Here is a 17,499-nt window from a genome sequence, read left to right as displayed (position 1 = left end):
AGGTGCTAGATGCAGCCTCACTGTCCAGATAAGTTAACACACTACTTTCAGGAAAACAAAAACTAAAATAAACCACAACAACAACAACAAAAAAACCAAAACCAAACCAAACAAACCCCGAAAAGATCTTTATGGCCATAGAAGGAGTAAGTTCACTTCAAGTAATGTAGAATCTTTTGTTTCCTGTATGATATGAACAGAATATTTTAAGAGTTGATTGAATGCTATTGAAGAGTTATAATTGTTCAACAAGAAAAATGTTTTTCATAATTATTCAGTCAACTACTTGTACAATGTTAAGTTAAACACTTTTAGGATTCCTTTTAGAAATTAATGCGTGGTAAGATGATTTTTCAATTGAAGTTAAATTGCAATAACTAATTGAGATACAATTTTAGCAAGACATTTGTTCATGTTAGGAGTCTACCCTCTATGCTCTGCTAATCAATTTCCAGAGAAGCCATGCCAGCTTTGGATAAGGATTCCTGTCACAGGCCGTAAGACTGGCACCTTCTGCTTTACCCAGAGTTGTTCTTATTTTCAGTAGTGTAATTCTCCTTAACAACTGAGCATGATGTGCATTGATACCGTTAATAAGAGGCTCTTAAATGTGTGCCACAATTACTTCATCATTATGAGCATTTCTCACACTATGTCTATGTTTTCCTACTTGTATTTGTAGAGATTTTTATCCAGCCAACTCCAATCATTACTTATAGAGTTATTGGTGGCATACTAGACTTTTATGTATTTCTTGGAGATACACCAGAAGAAGTAGTTCAACAATACCAAGAGGTTGGTTTCAGACTGAATTTGTCAAATATTTCTTATTAAATAAGCTTTATAAGTTATAAACAGCATTATAAGTTGTTTAACAATTTATTGTTGCATATATAGCCTTTCTCATCAACATGTATTTTTCTTCTCAAAATTTAAAGACATGGAATGATAATTATTTCCTCCCTGTATAATGAAATATGCATATATTTTTATTGAGATTAATTTTTATGATAGGATAGCTGAGTTCAGATGCCATATTTATTTAAAATGTTCCATATTAAAACTTTATTTAGTTACGATAATTTTTGATAAAGCAAGAGAAAGCATATAATTTTGGAGAATAAGAATAGTCACTGAAAGTGTAGATCATTCATAATTTTGATCAGAATAGGAAATGAAGATATGCCAAAAAGTGTTCCTTTGTGTTATAATACTTTTTTACTATACTTTAATTCTTGTTATTAATTTTTCATGGTAGACAAATATATCTTTGCAAATGTTATCTTCCTGAGTGTCTCTTTAACAGAAAATACACAAAAGATGTGGGACAGCACATAAATTGACAAGTGTTTCATAGAAAAATCTTTGAGATTTTGAAGGAAAAAGTAGAATTCAGATGGGATTCTGTATTTATAGCATGTATTTCAGTGAGTACGAGAGGGACAGTAGAATAAAAGCACATCATAGTAACTCCAAAGACATTTCTCTTTTTTGAGACTAACTGACTGCCCATTTACCTCAAGCTCATTGGACGACCAGCAATGCCAGCATATTGGAGTCTTGGCTTTCAACTGAGTCGCTGGAATTACAAGTCACTAGATGTAGTGAAAGAAGTTGTCAGAAGAAATCGGGAAGCCGGCATCCCATATGTAAGGGGAATGGGGATTGGGGGACCAAAGATAAACATTATAACATAATAGGAAATGACTCCAAGAGTCAGGGTACACAGATACATATAGTGTGCTAGATTGATGTTCTAGAACATTTATAATTATAAAACTGATTTAATGGTAAATTTATTCTATATCCATATATGATGTTCATAGGCCAATTGAATTTATTTCCTTTTGTCTTCTTTCAAATTTATAATATACTTACATCATATCTCACTTTCCCTATCCCCCTCCAAACCCTCTAACATATACCTCCTTGCTTTTTCCAAATTAATGGCATCTTTTATTTTTCAATTGCTTAAAAACATATTTTTGAAAAAAAATTATCAGGAGTTATATTAAAACAAAAATGTTTGTTGGTAATTTTTAATGTAATTTTTGAGAACTTGTAAATGAGTGCTGTATTTAATCATTTACACCTTTCCTCTTAGACTTCTAGTTCCTTCTGTGTTCTCATCATTCCTTCTCAGATTCCTAACTTATTATTTAATTACTGTTATATACACTGGAGATGTGTATATAAATATATCCTCCTGAGTACATTTAATGTTGTCTGTATGTATTTAAGGCTGGCCTCTTAGGATCAAATAACCTATTCCAGGCCTTGTCCCTAGAGAAGGCTGATTCTCCCTCTCTCAGCAGCTATTATTTGCTAGGAATCTTCATCTAAGATTGGAACTTTGTGGGATTTCTACCATCCATGCTGATACACCAAGTGGCATTGTCACTGTGCAACTCAAGTTTAAGCAACCTATTATTAAGATTTCAGGGTGTCACTTCCTGTCACATACATTTACAGAGCAAATGTCCTGGACCTCTGGCTCTTAGAATCTTCCTGTCCAGTCTTCTATAATATTCCCTGAGTCTACAGGGACTGCACTGTAGATATATCAGTCTGAGTTGGGACATCATGATCGTCTGTTTCATACATTTTCACCAGTTGTAGATTGCTGTAAATGTCTCCGCTGGCTCCTAAAGGAAGTTTCTTTGATTAGGAGTAAAAGCTGCACTTCTCTGTGGGTATGAGGAATGCAGTTAGCAAGTATATACATTTAGTTATATACATTTAAGTATGAAAAATAACGTTCTGTCTTCAAAAGTATATGTATGTATGTGTATATATGACATTAATAGGACTCACCAATGAAAAATTCAGTTAGTGGTAGTGTAAGGTCTTTACACTAAAAATGAGAGAACTAGGAACAGGAGACTGGTTCAGCAGTACTGCATTTACTAAAAAAGGAAACAAAATAAATGAAACATAAGAATGAAAGTAAACACTTTTATGAGCAATATTGTCTCTTATTTTTTATGAAAATAAAGAAAATTATAAATTAATTTAACTTTCTCTTTGTTTTTCTTGAAACCATGACTCACACTGTAGCTCAGGCTGGCCTGAATTTTGAGGACCTCCTACTTTACCTTTCAAACGTTGATATTAAATACACTAGCTTGCTCTCTCATAACTAGATTGAGTTCATTGTTATGTTAGTTTCTCTCTGTATGAAACAAAATGTTTGTGCTTAAAAACTGACATTACAAGAAAGCTCTTTCAACTCTCACTGAAACACACTGTGCTAATTTTCAGGATGCACAAGTCACTGATATTGACTACATGGAAGACAAAAAGGACTTTACTTATGATACAGTTGCTTTTAATGGGCTTCCTGAATTTGCTCAGGATTTACATAACCACGGACAAAAATATGTTATCATCCTGGTAAAGATAAATTGTGTAGTAAAATATTTTTTTATCATTACACATTTGTATGTTAACATTACCTACAGAATCTAATTTCTTTATCAGGACCCCGCCATATCTATAAATAAGCGTGCTAATGGAGCAGAATATGAAGCATATAAGAGGGGTGATGAACAAAAGGTTTGGGTGAGTGAGCCAGATGGAACTACACCACTTATTGGAGAGGTAAGTTCTCCCATCCATTAAATTCACGTGGCTCTGGTTTCCTATTTAGCAAACTTTGTTTGTGTAAATGGTGTGTGTGTGTGTGTGTGTGTGTGTGTGTGTGTGTGTGTGTTGTCTTCTTCTTTGGATTTAAATTGTAGTTTTGCAAGGATAGTTTAGTCAGAATAAATATGCCATTAGTCCTTACAGGAATTTAGGTGTACAAGAGTAGATAGCAAGTCATTTAAAGTCAACAATCAGAATCAATGCCAATAAATCTGGTACACTATTTAAATTCTTACAAAAATTCTGCAATGTTTGTGTAGCTAATTTAATATAAAATATTTTCAAATACAAACTGAGTAACTTTATACTAGGCAATGAGTTTTCTGATTTACATTTAAACCTCAAAATACTATGTAGTCGCTGAAACTGTTGCAAGGAAGAAGACTGAAATATAGAAAACTGAATTAAAATTTCAAAGATCACAAAACCAACTATGAATGAATTCAAAAGATGCCTAGCTTTTAGATATATGTATATTGATATGTGTACCTGTCCACCTGTCAGTAAATCTATTTATCAATCACTCTATCACTCTTTCACTCTATCTATCTATCTATCAATCAATCTATCTATCTATCTATCTATCTATCTATCAATCTATCTATCTATCTATCTATCTATCTATCTATCTATCTATCTATCTATCATAGCTAGCTATGCATATGAATGCAGGCTTATGTGTGCCATGGCACGTATGTTTGAGAGAGGGCCCTTGTTTGCTGAACTCTCTTGTTTCAGGAACTTCTAAGGATTCTCTCGTCTCCTCCCATTCACTTTAGGAGTGCTAAGATTTTAGACTGTGCTACTGTTTTGGGAATCAAAATGGAAATCTCATGCTTATGTGACCAACACTTTCCTGATGTAGCTACCTGCCCAAAATGTGAAGTATATGTTTGGATAGAATAAATATTCTTTTTTTTTTTTTTGAGCTGAGACTGAGCTAAATCCCCAACCCTAAATATTCTTTTTAAAAGCATACTCATAAGTCATGTTAAAAGCAAAGAATGACTCTATGTTTGGAGTTGGTAAATCACTACTGTGGTTTAATAAAACTAAATAACACTGTAAGAGGAAATAACAATTTTTAAATATGTATTTATTAAATCATTATTTATAATAATGACAAATATCGTACCTATCCTTACTGTAGTTAGGTAACCTAAACTTTCTATGGCAGCATTTCTTTCCATGATTATAGGCTCCACCAGACCTACACATGACTCTGTTGTTACTACCCTATAATATTTCACAGATTATGTTTTGTTAACACTTGTCACTGTGATACTGGGCAGATCAGCAAGCAATTGTGTTTATTTGGTTTTAAAACTACATAAACTTGCCCTAATTAATAAAAAATAATTATTATTCCTTAATACTATTATTTGAGGAACAGATAATGAAATATAGTTTGAAAAGGAGTACATAATCAAGAGACAACATAGTATACTTTATCTTTGATATCATAGGGTCAGGTCTTTGATGTCTTCAGTTTAAATTCCTGTCAGCCAGGTGTGAGGAGGATGGCTTTGAACATTCTATGTGACATGTCTGTGTGTCACTTGTCTCACCTTCAAGATGGATTTAATTAACCTACCTTATATGTAAAAATGACCAAAATGTATCTTCCAAATTTCTGTTGATTATTTTGTTAATAATTATAAAAATGTTTAGAACACAGAAAATGTCTAGTGTATATTGCTATAATAATGAAATTTTCTTATCTTGAAGTTTTTGGAAGTAGATGTCTCTGGAAATGTAGTATCATGCTTTCAATTAATGAAACTGGGATGCATCATATTACTCTGGTTTATTAATCTGATCTACAAGGATACTAAGAGATACAATTACTTCTACTCCATATGACATCTATAACTTTTTTTTCTTTTCTAAATACTTAGTGCTTCTTCTTTATATTTACTTAACTATGTTCCCTTAAGGGAGTTTAACATAATGTCCAGATAATTTTGAATGTAGGCTGCACATGAGTCATACATACCTACTGAAGTAAAATATTAGAAATTTAATACTGAAATTAAGTACATGTGTTTGAAATAACACTTATTTTTTAAATTCCCTTTTATTCATATGTATATGTGAATGATCTGTTCATCTAGGTATGGCCAGGATTAACCGTATACCCTGATTTTACTAATCCCCAAACCATTGAGTGGTGGGCAAATGAATGCAGTATCTTCCATAAGGAAGTCGAATATGATGGACTTTGGATTGTAAGTAGCTATTGTAAACATAAAATGATTTATCCGTAGATACATACAGAGGCATGCATTATGTATCTATATAGTGAATGTATTTTAAATAAAATTTAAATTATTTCTATCACTTTCTAAAACACAAACACAATTCATGTGGAAGAAAGGAATAAAAAAAAACCTGTAAATTTAGATGTTTTTCTCCCTTAATAGTGGACTTTGAAAAATAAACTTAGTTGTTTATATGAGGAGTTACATCTTTATTCCCTTTCATTTTTTCTGAGATGATTGATTTGGGGATAGGCCTAGAACAGCACAATCCAAAGCACATTTGAAAATACACAGGGGCCAGCTGCAGCCCTGTGTACCACTAGTGCCCACCGTAGGAGGCTTCTCTTCTACTAAGAGATGGAAGAGAAGAACCTGAAATCAGCAGTGGTCTGTATTTTATTTCAAAATACATTAAAATTTACTTCCTAGATGATTTATGAAATCACTGAAGAAAACCATAATGTTTGGAAAATTCTTCGGATGATTTTTGTTTGCTTGTTTTCATTTTACTTAATCACAATTTGCCATTTACAAGGCAGTCCCATGAGAGAATAGTCAAGGCAAACCTGTATTTGGGTAACTATAACCCTATTGGAGGAATAAAAATACCTCAAGATTCTAAATCCTAAGCTTAGAATAAACTTCTCTTAAACATGAATGCAAAAAACCAAACGAACAGAGGTTTTAAGAAAAGCAGAACAGCTCTGTACAGTATTAGATATTGATGATGAGGGTTCTTTGGCAGTCTGAGTCTGTTATCATCTTAATGAGCTCACTCATAAGTTAGTTATTAATTTATCTAGTAAATTAATAGTTATTAATTTATCTAGTAAATCAATGGTTATTTATAATTTATCTATTTGGGAGTTGTTCAGTCCACAGAAATGGATGACTCAACTGGTCTTCTGTATATATTAGAATCATGTAAAAGTATGCTGCAATACCAGGTGAAGCCAGAGCAAGGGCATGCAGGAAAGGGCAAACACTTCCTTCTTCTCTGTTCTTCATATAGGCTGCCACCAGAACTTGTGGCTCAGATTTAAGGTGGATCTTAATTAAGCCACTTCAATTGACTTAATTAAGAAAAATCCGTCTCAACTCTATTGCGCAGCTTGAGTTTTAATTAACTGAAGATATAATCCAATTGACAATAAGAATATCCATCACGTATACCTTAAAATAATTTCCCAAGACTTTAAAAAAATGTGTTTAACAAATTCTTAAAATAAAATTAAGCTAGCTTAAGTTTCCTTGAGAAACTTTCTTTATGCTGCTCCTAACATTCCATGCCTCCATTACTTATGACAGTTTAGAAGCGGTGGACCTACGCAGGCTGAGTGAATGATAAAATCTAGATAACTGCCCATCAAAATCAAATATGTATAAGAATGACTTGCTAGGAGAGGGGATAAGTACATCACAGTGAGAAAACTGACACAGCTCTCTCACATGAGCAGATGTGCTTGGTGTAGATTTATAATTCTGTAAAGCGAGAGGTGTTTGCAAGATTTGAAATCTCTCTTCCAGTCAAGGTACCTGTCCTTGCATACGCACCCCATCTTTGGGTCTGTTATGTACATACACATGTATGTCATATATGTGTATGTGTGTGTATATAATCTAGGAATTAAACAATTTCAAGGATGTCTTTTTTATTTATTTTATTTATTTTTTTTTTGAGGATGTCTTTTTAAATAGCATAGGGAATCTGATATACACAATTTATCTTTCTATCCACTCAGGACATGAATGAAGTTTCCAGCTTTATTCAAGGATCTCTGAAAGGCTGTGCTGTCAATAAACTGAATTACCCACCTTTTACTCCTGGTAAGTTCCATTTGCTTACCTAATTACTCACAGTTGAGACAAAATTTGTGTTGACTTACAAATTCTAAAATATATTTCTAAATCACAAACTTTTTATAATTTTGAATCTTAAAGTCACTAATTTGGTTTCTTTTCCTTTGCCGAATAGAATAAAGTGTGGTTATGTAGATGTAATATGTGTTTATGTATGTGTTGTATGTATGCACAAATGTTTTCAAGTTCACAGATGAGATACTGAGGGTCTTCTCTACTGCTCTCTTATTTATATTGACCTTTTTGTGTGTGTTGTTTGTGTATGTACACATTTGTATGTTTCCACATGAACGCATGTGGAAAATAAGATGTCCATTTCTTCATCTATTCTTCTTCATCTTTTGTTACTTTTATTTATGTGTTTATTTATTATGACCATATGAGTGTATGCATGCATGTTCATAAACATATAGCCTTGTGCTGAAGCACGGAACATAGAAGAATGTTTCTGCTTTACTCTTCCATCACCCTATCTGTTCTCCTGAGGCAGAGTTTCTCCTTGAAGTTAGGGTTCACACTTTCCTAGCATACCCTAGTGACTTTTGTTCTGAACCACTGAGTTATAGATCTGCACTCTACATCCAGCTAGTTAGCTTGGAGCTGGGATCTAAATTTCAGTACCCAAGTTTTCAGAGCAAGCATTATTAATTATTGAGCCAAACTCCCTCAAAACTCATTTTGATATCTGATTTCTTCAGGAAAGCTAGAGGTCACTGACTGATTAGATAAGAGAGAGAGAGAAAGACAGAGAGAGAGACAGAGAGACAGAGAGAGAGACAGAGAGAAAGAAAGGAAGAAAGAAAGAAAGAAAGAAGGAAGGAAGGAAGGAAGGAAGGAAGGAAGGAAGGAAGGAAGGAAGGAAGGAAGGAAGGAAAAAGTGAGTAGAGAAAGTGGGGAGAGAGAGAGAGAGTTCTGCAGATCCACCTGTCTCTATCTTACAGTGCAGGGAGAAAAACTCACCACCATGTGTTCCTTGTATGTGAGTGCTAAAGATTTAAACTCAGGCACTCATGTTTGTGTGCTGAGCACTGTACATACTGAGGCATCTCCCCAGTTCCTAACCAATGTCACATTTAAACAAACTTGTGTACCATAAATGACTAAAATTATTATTTGGGAAAATTCTATATAAGTGTGTAAATTGCAATTCATTTATCAGTAACTCTTGCCCATGGATTTATTTATTATTAAAACCATAAACTACAGTTACATTAAATTATCTTAAATGAATTAATGCTTATAGTATTTACACATGTTGCTAAAATCATTTTCCAGTCTCCACAGGCATGAAATGCATAAACCTAATTCGATATTGTTCAACTAAATGTAGTCTTCTGTTATTTTTTTTAATCAGGTACAAGAGAACAGATTAAAAAATAAAAGACACAAATGTTATCATAAAATATCTCATGAGAATGTTTGCTTTCCTATTTCCTCTAAGGTATTCTTGACAAAATTTTATATTCCAAAACCCTTTGCATGGATGCTGTGCAGAAGTGGGGGCAACAGTATGATGTCCACAGCCTGTATGGATACAGCATGGCCATAGCCACAGAGAAGTAAGGGAGATCTTATGTAGAAACCCAATGATGTTTTGTTCATACAAGTGTTTCTGGAAGTTTAGCAATTTAGATTAAGAATTAATCTTAGAGTAAGAATTGAAAAAAAATTCCTCATGGTAAATTTCCACGGTATTAAAATATTTTTCTCTTTTACTGATAAAGGATGTTATCAATGTTAGTTAGTTATCAAGAATCACATGCCACGGAAATTTGCTTAATTACTAGAGGTTATCCTTTACAAATTTATTCTATTTATTTTCTATGGAAAACAATAAAGTTACTTTTTTTTTTTTAGCAGCCTTGAAGTTCTCAACTGGCTTAAAAAGTAATGATACAATAGCTCTTCTTTACCCTCCAAAAATATGTGTTTCAATTCACTTAGTTTCTAAGTAGATGAACATAATAGAATAAGGAGCATGACACAAAACAGAAGCAGAAACCCAGCGCTTACTGACTTTCTGTTCCTTAATAGTGTCCCATAAGGTTCTACAGAGCAGTCACTGATAGCACTCAGATCTTAGGTTCAATATATTTGCAACTTTCTTTTTAAGTAAATGTTCATATGTTAATCCCTTGCTGGTGGCAAATCATGCAAAGTATCAAAACTTTTGTACATTTTCATTACTGTGTTGACACTTCTCTTTGTGCACATCAACACATATGAATCGGAATAAAAGAACACTAGGCTATTTATTAGCTTGGTAATGGAGGACTAAGGTTGGTTTTGAGGGAGCATTTCTAGCAAAGGCTGGAGAGATGAAGTGGAGGAGGGAAACGTTGTAGTTCTATTTTAAATAACACCCTTCAAAAATAAATTAATAAAACCTGAATGCAATGTGAAACATTACTTTTTGTTTGTTTGTTTGTTTTGTTTTTTGGAGACAGGCTATCTCTGTGTAGTTTTGGGGCCTGTCCTGCATCTTGCTCTGTAGACCAGGCTGGCCTCAACCTCACAGAGATCCACCTGGCTCTGCTTCCCGAGTACTGGGATTAGAGGTTTGCACCATCGCCACCCGTCAACATTGAGCAGGAGAGATGGCTCAGTCGTTAAAGGCTAGGCTCACAACCAAAACATTACACTTTTTAAATAGGTAAATTATTGGAGGAAAAAAAAACCAGCAATGTTTTGGTTCAATATAATACAGCTTATAATATGGAAAAGGCATGTGATGATACCATATTTTCACAAAGCGAGTGTGGTTGACTTCATATTTTGAAGTACTTAGAGGGTTTTTTGTTTGTTTGTTTTTGATTATTTCCCTTTGAGACAATATTGTCTTTTCCAAAGATATCCTTCTTTTGTATTTGATCAGAATGTATTCAAATGAGCTACATTTGGGTAGTTAAATGCAAAACTGATGTGTCTGAGAAAGGATCAAATATACGCTTGAAAGTAATATTTAAGTTAATGGATTCAATTTTATTTTAGAGTAATACTTATGTTTTACTTTGGTTATATTTTTAGAGCTGTAGAAAAAGTGTTTCCAGGTAAGAGAAGTTTCATCCTCACTCGGTCCACATTTGCTGGCTCTGGAAGGCATGCCGCTCATTGGCTTGGAGATAACACTGCCTCTTGGGAGCAGATGGAATGGTCTATCACTGGAATGCTGGAGTTTGGTCTGTTTGGAATGCCTTTGGTAAGACAGTTTAATACCAGACAAAAAATAAGGGCAGAGTAGTGGTCAAAAATTTTAAGGTTAAAAAGTATAGTAAATTCTAAATATGAATTATGAGTCTGACAGTAAATCTAACAAAAATAGCACAAAATTCAGAGATTCAAGATTATATAAAGTCATCACAAAATATTTGAAGTGCATGTCTAATGATTGCTCAGTTTTCTTTCATATATATGAATAAAGTGAACATCTAAAATGCAATGAAACAAAGTAACTTCCATGCACAATATTGAATTTGGAAGGTAAAGAAATACATTATCATAATATATACAAACAAATTCAGCAAAAAACAAGATGAATTTCAGAAAAGGAAGAAAGATAGATCTATTTCTGAGTGTTAATAATTTGACATTTCTTAATGAAAGTTTGTATGTTTTTAGCTATAAGGAAAATTTTTAGTCTTAAATACTAAACCAAAAACACAGGCAGGCAAGTATGGTTGGCATGCATGCAAGCTCAGCCCCAGGGAAGCTATAGTCAAGATCAGGTTAGACTTCTGAGTGTCAAGTACCAGGAAAAACTGGACTATGTAGCAAAACTTTGGCTTGAATAAAAAATAAAAATAAAAATAAAACAAACCAATATATGCTAACTAAAACAAAATCAAAGACACAAATAGTGCAAACTTTAATTAGTGCATGATTTAAATATAGGAAAAGGAAAGCAATTAACCAGAAATGAATAGCAATGAAAGAAAGATTATTTCAATGATGCAAAGAGGAATATGTACAAATACACACAAGCAATTATTTGAAAATTTGAACAAACATATTAAGTTAAAGCATATGCTAATAAAAAATAGACTTTAACAGAAAATGTTCCTTAAACCATAAACACTGATATCAACAATATAAAACACTTATTTTGAATTATTTTTACTAACTTTTCATGTGTCACTCTATTTTACTCTTATTCAGTCTTCTCCCTCTGTCCCAGCTCACCTTCCCTGATCCCCATTTTTAAAATTATTTGAAAATTTCATATTTGCTTATCATGTATTTTGATCAAGTTCACTCTTAATTCCCTTCCCTCCACTTCTTTCTCTATCACCTCCAAGCTTCCCCTCTATTTTTAAAACATAATGAGTCCACCTAACGCAGCCAGCATTTACGTTGGTGTAGGGCAGTCTATAGAAGCACAGAGAAACTCTCAGGGATATCATCCCTGAAGAAAATTAACTCTTCCTCAGGAGCCATTTACTATCAATAACTCCTCAGCTAGGTGTGGGGCTTCATGGGCTGGACTGGGATCCTGACTCAGTCAGTCTTGTAGGCCTTCTTCCTCATCTCAACATGACACATGTATATTTATTTTCTCTTTTTGTCTTCTCTCTCCTTTCTCTTAAGGTCTTTAAAGGTCAGAAATCATAAAGGATTACTCAATAAATTGAAGAGTTATACCACATTTGCAAATAATTGCTATACTAGAAACACAAACTTTCCCCAAATTGAAATCCAAATTCACTGCACATGATTTTGTTCTGTCAGATAAAGAAACAGTAATTAACACATTGAATATGGTCTGTGAGTTTGCAATGGCTTACAATGAAAAAGGCACAGGCTCATGTATATATACATACCTTCTAAATGCTCCACATTACTGTAGATATATAAGGAAAGTACCAGATACTCATATAAATTATTAATTATGCATTTGAAAAGACAAAATAACACATAGCTATTTCTCATGTATTCTGTAAAACGTCAATATCAAGTAGATAAAAGACATGTAATTAAAGTAAAGTTTAATCACTTTAGAAGAAAATATGAGTATAATTTATGACATGTGAGAGGAATAATGTCTCAGAACATATTGGACAAAATTACAGATGAATGTCAATTGGATTAAAATGAAATTAAACATTTTGCCAATCAAAAAATATCTTAATGGTTAAAAGTAGAAAGCGACCACCATACTGGGAAATGATAGTTTCAATTGATGTAATCATAAATGATTAATACTGAATTTACAATGCCTACTGTAAATCTATAGAAAACAAGAAAATGTTTGGAAACCTTTGGAAAATATGTGACAAACAATACTAAAAGAAAAACCTCTACATACTCAAACACTTCAAAAGATCTCAACCTAAGCAAAAATCAAGTAAATTAAAGTTAAACATTGTTGAGCCACATTTCATGTAAACCAGTGCTAAAAATTAAGCCTGGTCTTCAAGAACGTTTCCAAAAATTATCAATAGGAACATTTAGGGCATGGAAGTGAAGGAAGGAGGGAGATGGGAAGCAGAGAATAAAAATAATGTGGCTAGAGATAAAGAAGGATCGAACATGGAGAGTAAATCAGTTTAGACGATTTGTATGAATGCCATAAAACAAATAGACTATGAGCAATGCCAAATAGTTAGTGCATACATTGGAATGTAGTAGACAAAGCAGAATGTTAACACTGTGAATAAGAGAAACACTGTTGTTTAGGTTGGAGCAGACATCTGCGGTTTTGTAGCTGATACTACTGAAGAACTCTGCAGAAGATGGATGCAACTCGGAGCTTTTTATCCATTTTCTAGAAACCACAATGCCGATGGCTATATTGTAAGTGACATTTGTTCCTTGTGTTTTTAAACAAGCACAACTGTATTTTTGAGCAATGATCTTTCATCATTATAAATATGGTTAGATAAAAGGTACATAACATATTTTATAAATAAATGTTTGAAATAAACTTCTCAATGTCAATATATTTTATGTCTAAAAATGGACAAATGAGAAAAATCACAGAACAAAATGTATGGATACTGTATTTTTGTCTTGGATTTTGATAGTGAAAGTTTCAGTTTATTTTATAACAAAATATAACAGTATATGCAAGATCCTTGCAGTTTGGTTTTTTTATAAAAGGAAGTCCCAAAGTTCAAGACCCTTATAACTGAGCCCAAAGTTATTTTGTCATGATTAAAAGTGCAATAAGCATATCAGCAAAGACAATGCTAATTATTAAAGGATGCTTCTGAACTGGTAGGAACAGAATTGTAAGAAAATTCACCTATTCTCATCTGAAATACGCAGGCTGTGGGCTGTCATGGACACATTTTTTAAAAAGAGAACCATAGCATCCATTTAAATCTTCAAGTCAGTTAAGAACATGCTGATCAAGTTTCATAGTTTCAGTGTTCACATGTTGCTCTCATACAAAAATCTTACTTACATTTGGGAAGTGTCAATTGCACAGTTCAGGCTGTAAAGAAACTTCAGAGAACACAGTCAAAACTGGCACAAAGGAGATTTTGGGGAATCCATGTCCATAGGAGAGCTTTGTACAAGCAATGCTATATACATTTGAGTTTTCTAAAATGCAAAGGGCATGACAGAATGAATATGGTAATGATTAATTAGCAAAATGCATATGAAAGACAACAGAGTGACCATGAGATAGTGGAGTAGTGAGACTCTTCAATCCAATGTTGAGGTCTGGGCTTCATGAAGCTATCAGAGGGTGGCAATTGGATAAAGAGCACCAAACAGCAGCTGGTTTCTAGCAGGCTCTGCCAGGTCATTGGGAAAGATGTTAAGGTGAACAGGACTACTGGAATAGCCTTGAATCTCCAGAACACAGTCAGGCACAGCAATGCCACTGTCTATTATGTGCTTGGGATTAGTTTAACAGGAAGGGTGATTTCGCTGTAATTTTAAAGGGAAACCTCTGTGATCCCACAGCAAAATGTGTAAACAAACTTTATCATTGTTGTCCTCCTTGGTACAGAGAGGCAGTTACTACATAGGTAGAGGATCTTTTGGTCTCAGGAGGAGTTTTGAACTTCAAAACTGAAGGTTGCTAACTGGCCAGGAAAATTTGTTGTAGTTCTGGATCTGTAGTTGTTACTGTCCTTTCTGAGGTCCATGGCTATGAACAGGAAAGAATCCATTAGTACATTTCAGGCCTGTGCTTGAATGTGCTGTGTACATCCTATTGGTCAAAGTATGCCATGAAGCTGAGCACAAATTCCAGTGTAGGCATGCTGTTATAATTGAAATAAGCAACAGATTATTTGACTAAGGTCTTGAGAACATGAAAAGTTAGAATCATCCAAAAAATTAGTTCTTTGAAATTTGGTCATTTTTTGCCTAAAGTGTATATTTAAGTGAGAAGTGTATACTTTGAAATACAATTTTAAAAATGCAACTGAGGATACAAATCCTGAATCATCCAGTCATAAAGAGATTATACTAGGGACAAATCTTATTTTTTATAGAGGAGCACAAATTCAAACAATTTGCTTTAAACACAATAATCAAAATGGTTCCATTTCAAATGTTTATTTACATTTTCTTTTCTCATTTTAATTTCTTTTGATATCATACAGGAGCAGGATCCTGCAGTTTTTGGACAAGACTCTCTTTTGGTAAAGACATCAAGGCACTACTTAACCATCCGCTACACGTTGCTTCCTTTTCTCTACACTCTGTTCTATAAAGCCCATGTGTATGGAGAGACAGTTGCAAGGCCATTTCTTTATGAGTGAGTATTGGGAATTATGAGTGAGAATTATGATTTCAGGGGTTGGAAAGCTGTCTCATAGGGTTAGAGACCTCACTCTGCAAACTTGAGCAATGGAGTTCTAATCCCCAGAACTAATTCAAAGAGTTAGACACAGCTGCTTTTGATTGTAACTACAATATTAAGGGGCACAGAGAAACATGGGTCCCAGGAACTCGCTGGTCTGCCAGACTTGCAGGCCAACCTGGTCAGCTCCTGGTTCTGGAGAATGGCCTGATCCAGGTAATAAAGTGAAAAGCAAATAGAGGAAGACAAATTTCTTTGATCTCTACATGTGAAAATGGGCATGTGCACTTGAAATTCCACATGCATGCACCACACACACATACATTGCACACATGTGCACACATCCATGTGCCACACATATACACATCATGACACATCCACACACACACCAAAAAACATAACATACATGCACACCACTTGCACACATCATACAAATACACATAAAACAGAAATCATAGTAAAAAGTATATTCAGAAATATAATAAAACACTAATAGAAAAAACAAGATGCAAAGTGGATCTATGATTACTATTTTTCTACTTGTATAGAAACCTTTCTGATATATATATATATATATATATATTTCTAATATATATAATATATATATTAATAAATATAAACAGGGTAGAAAAGATAAAGCTACAAATGAGATAATTTAGCAAACTTATAAAAGAAATTACATAAAAAATACATCAGGGATGCCAGAAAGATTTCACTTAAAAATTAATAAAAATGGGGTTGGGGATTTAGCTCAGTGGTAGAGTGCTTGCCTAGCAAGGACAAGGCCCTGGGTTCGATCCTCTGCCTAAAAAAATTTACTAAAAATGTAACAATCATGTATTGTGAAATCACCTAAATGTAGATAGTGTGGTATAATTATAAAAATGTACATTGTCTACATACTTATATGATATGAACAAACAAGGTATTTCTTAGGGAATGACCTAACGTTCCTTATAAACGCACATTACATTTTTGTTGAAAAATACTGAAAGTACATCATGCAATAATTCTAGAAATTTAGGGACCTGCTTTACAAGAAAATAATAAACAAAAATTACTTATTAGACATTAAAAGTAGCCATATATTTATGGTAGAGTTGTTAGCAGTTTGAGTATGAACTAACTCATGCCTGCCCTTCTCTTCCTCTCTCACTCCCTCACTCCTCTTTGCCTGTATTCCCTAGTATATGCTGGAAGAACTACATTAGAATTATAGGTTAAAATGACATAGTAAACAAACATTTAAAGTAATGATTCTCAGAGAAGAGCTGAAGAGATAAAGAAAATGAGGAATTTTGCCTTGTGTGTTTTGTATCTTAAATATTATCATCATTCTTAGATTTTATGAAGACCCAAACAGCTGGATTGAGGACACCCAATTTCTATGGGGCCCTGCACTACTTATCACTCCTGTTTTGAGACAGGTAGGCTTTACACGTGTATTATATTTATTGTTTAAAGACAATTTTGCATGACAAAATTTGTCTACAGTTGAACCTGGGTGCCACTTACTTCTCGATGAACTATTTCAAGCTCACAAGCTCTCACTGAAATTTAAAATGCCAAAAGATTTTAAAAATCACAAAGTTATTTTGATACATCTAGATTACAAAATATATAATGAATAACTTAGCAAAGGTGTCTGCAGAGTCAGTTTTATATTGAAAAGTTTATATTTACTGCATTACCTCAAAGTTTATCATAAGGCTAATTAGCTTACGCTTAGGGAGACATAAACATAGCAGTTTTGCTAAGATGTGAATAAAATAGCTGTGTAAAACATCTGACCTAAGAATATGTAAAACAAAAAAGCCAGCTAAGATTATGTGTTTTCTGTTTCTAAACTCTAGTGTCCATGTAGTTTATGTAGCGATGAACACTTTATATGACAATAATCATTTGGCTTATAACAGCACAATTGCATACATGAATTATAATTGTTCTCTACATTAAGCTAATAATTCAGAACTA

General features: G+C 33.5%; 1 protein-coding gene across 1 annotated transcript in view; it reads left to right on the top strand.

Annotated features, from left to right (window-relative positions):
- Si (sucrase-isomaltase) overlaps positions 1-17,499 on the top strand; it is a 173,509-nt gene that overhangs the window by 113,710 nt on the left and 42,300 nt on the right. The window contains exons 11-21 of the mRNA XM_036189531.1: positions 683-795; positions 1,524-1,649; positions 3,262-3,393; positions 3,481-3,600; positions 5,760-5,873; positions 7,649-7,733; positions 9,208-9,325; positions 10,794-10,965; positions 13,440-13,556; positions 15,326-15,480; positions 16,868-16,952. Coding sequence (XP_036045424.1) covers positions 683-795; positions 1,524-1,649; positions 3,262-3,393; positions 3,481-3,600; positions 5,760-5,873; positions 7,649-7,733; positions 9,208-9,325; positions 10,794-10,965; positions 13,440-13,556; positions 15,326-15,480; positions 16,868-16,952 — 1,337 coding nt within the window. The remainder of the gene's footprint in view (positions 1-682; positions 796-1,523; positions 1,650-3,261; positions 3,394-3,480; positions 3,601-5,759; positions 5,874-7,648; positions 7,734-9,207; positions 9,326-10,793; positions 10,966-13,439; positions 13,557-15,325; positions 15,481-16,867; positions 16,953-17,499) is intronic.

This window comes from Onychomys torridus, chromosome 6 (genome assembly GCF_903995425.1).
Source record: "Onychomys torridus chromosome 6, mOncTor1.1, whole genome shotgun sequence".
In the NCBI taxonomy this organism is placed as follows: domain Eukaryota; kingdom Metazoa; phylum Chordata; class Mammalia; order Rodentia; family Cricetidae; genus Onychomys; species Onychomys torridus.
The sequence above is the reverse complement of the archived record's forward strand: the minus strand, read 5'-3'. Positions and strand labels throughout refer to the sequence as shown.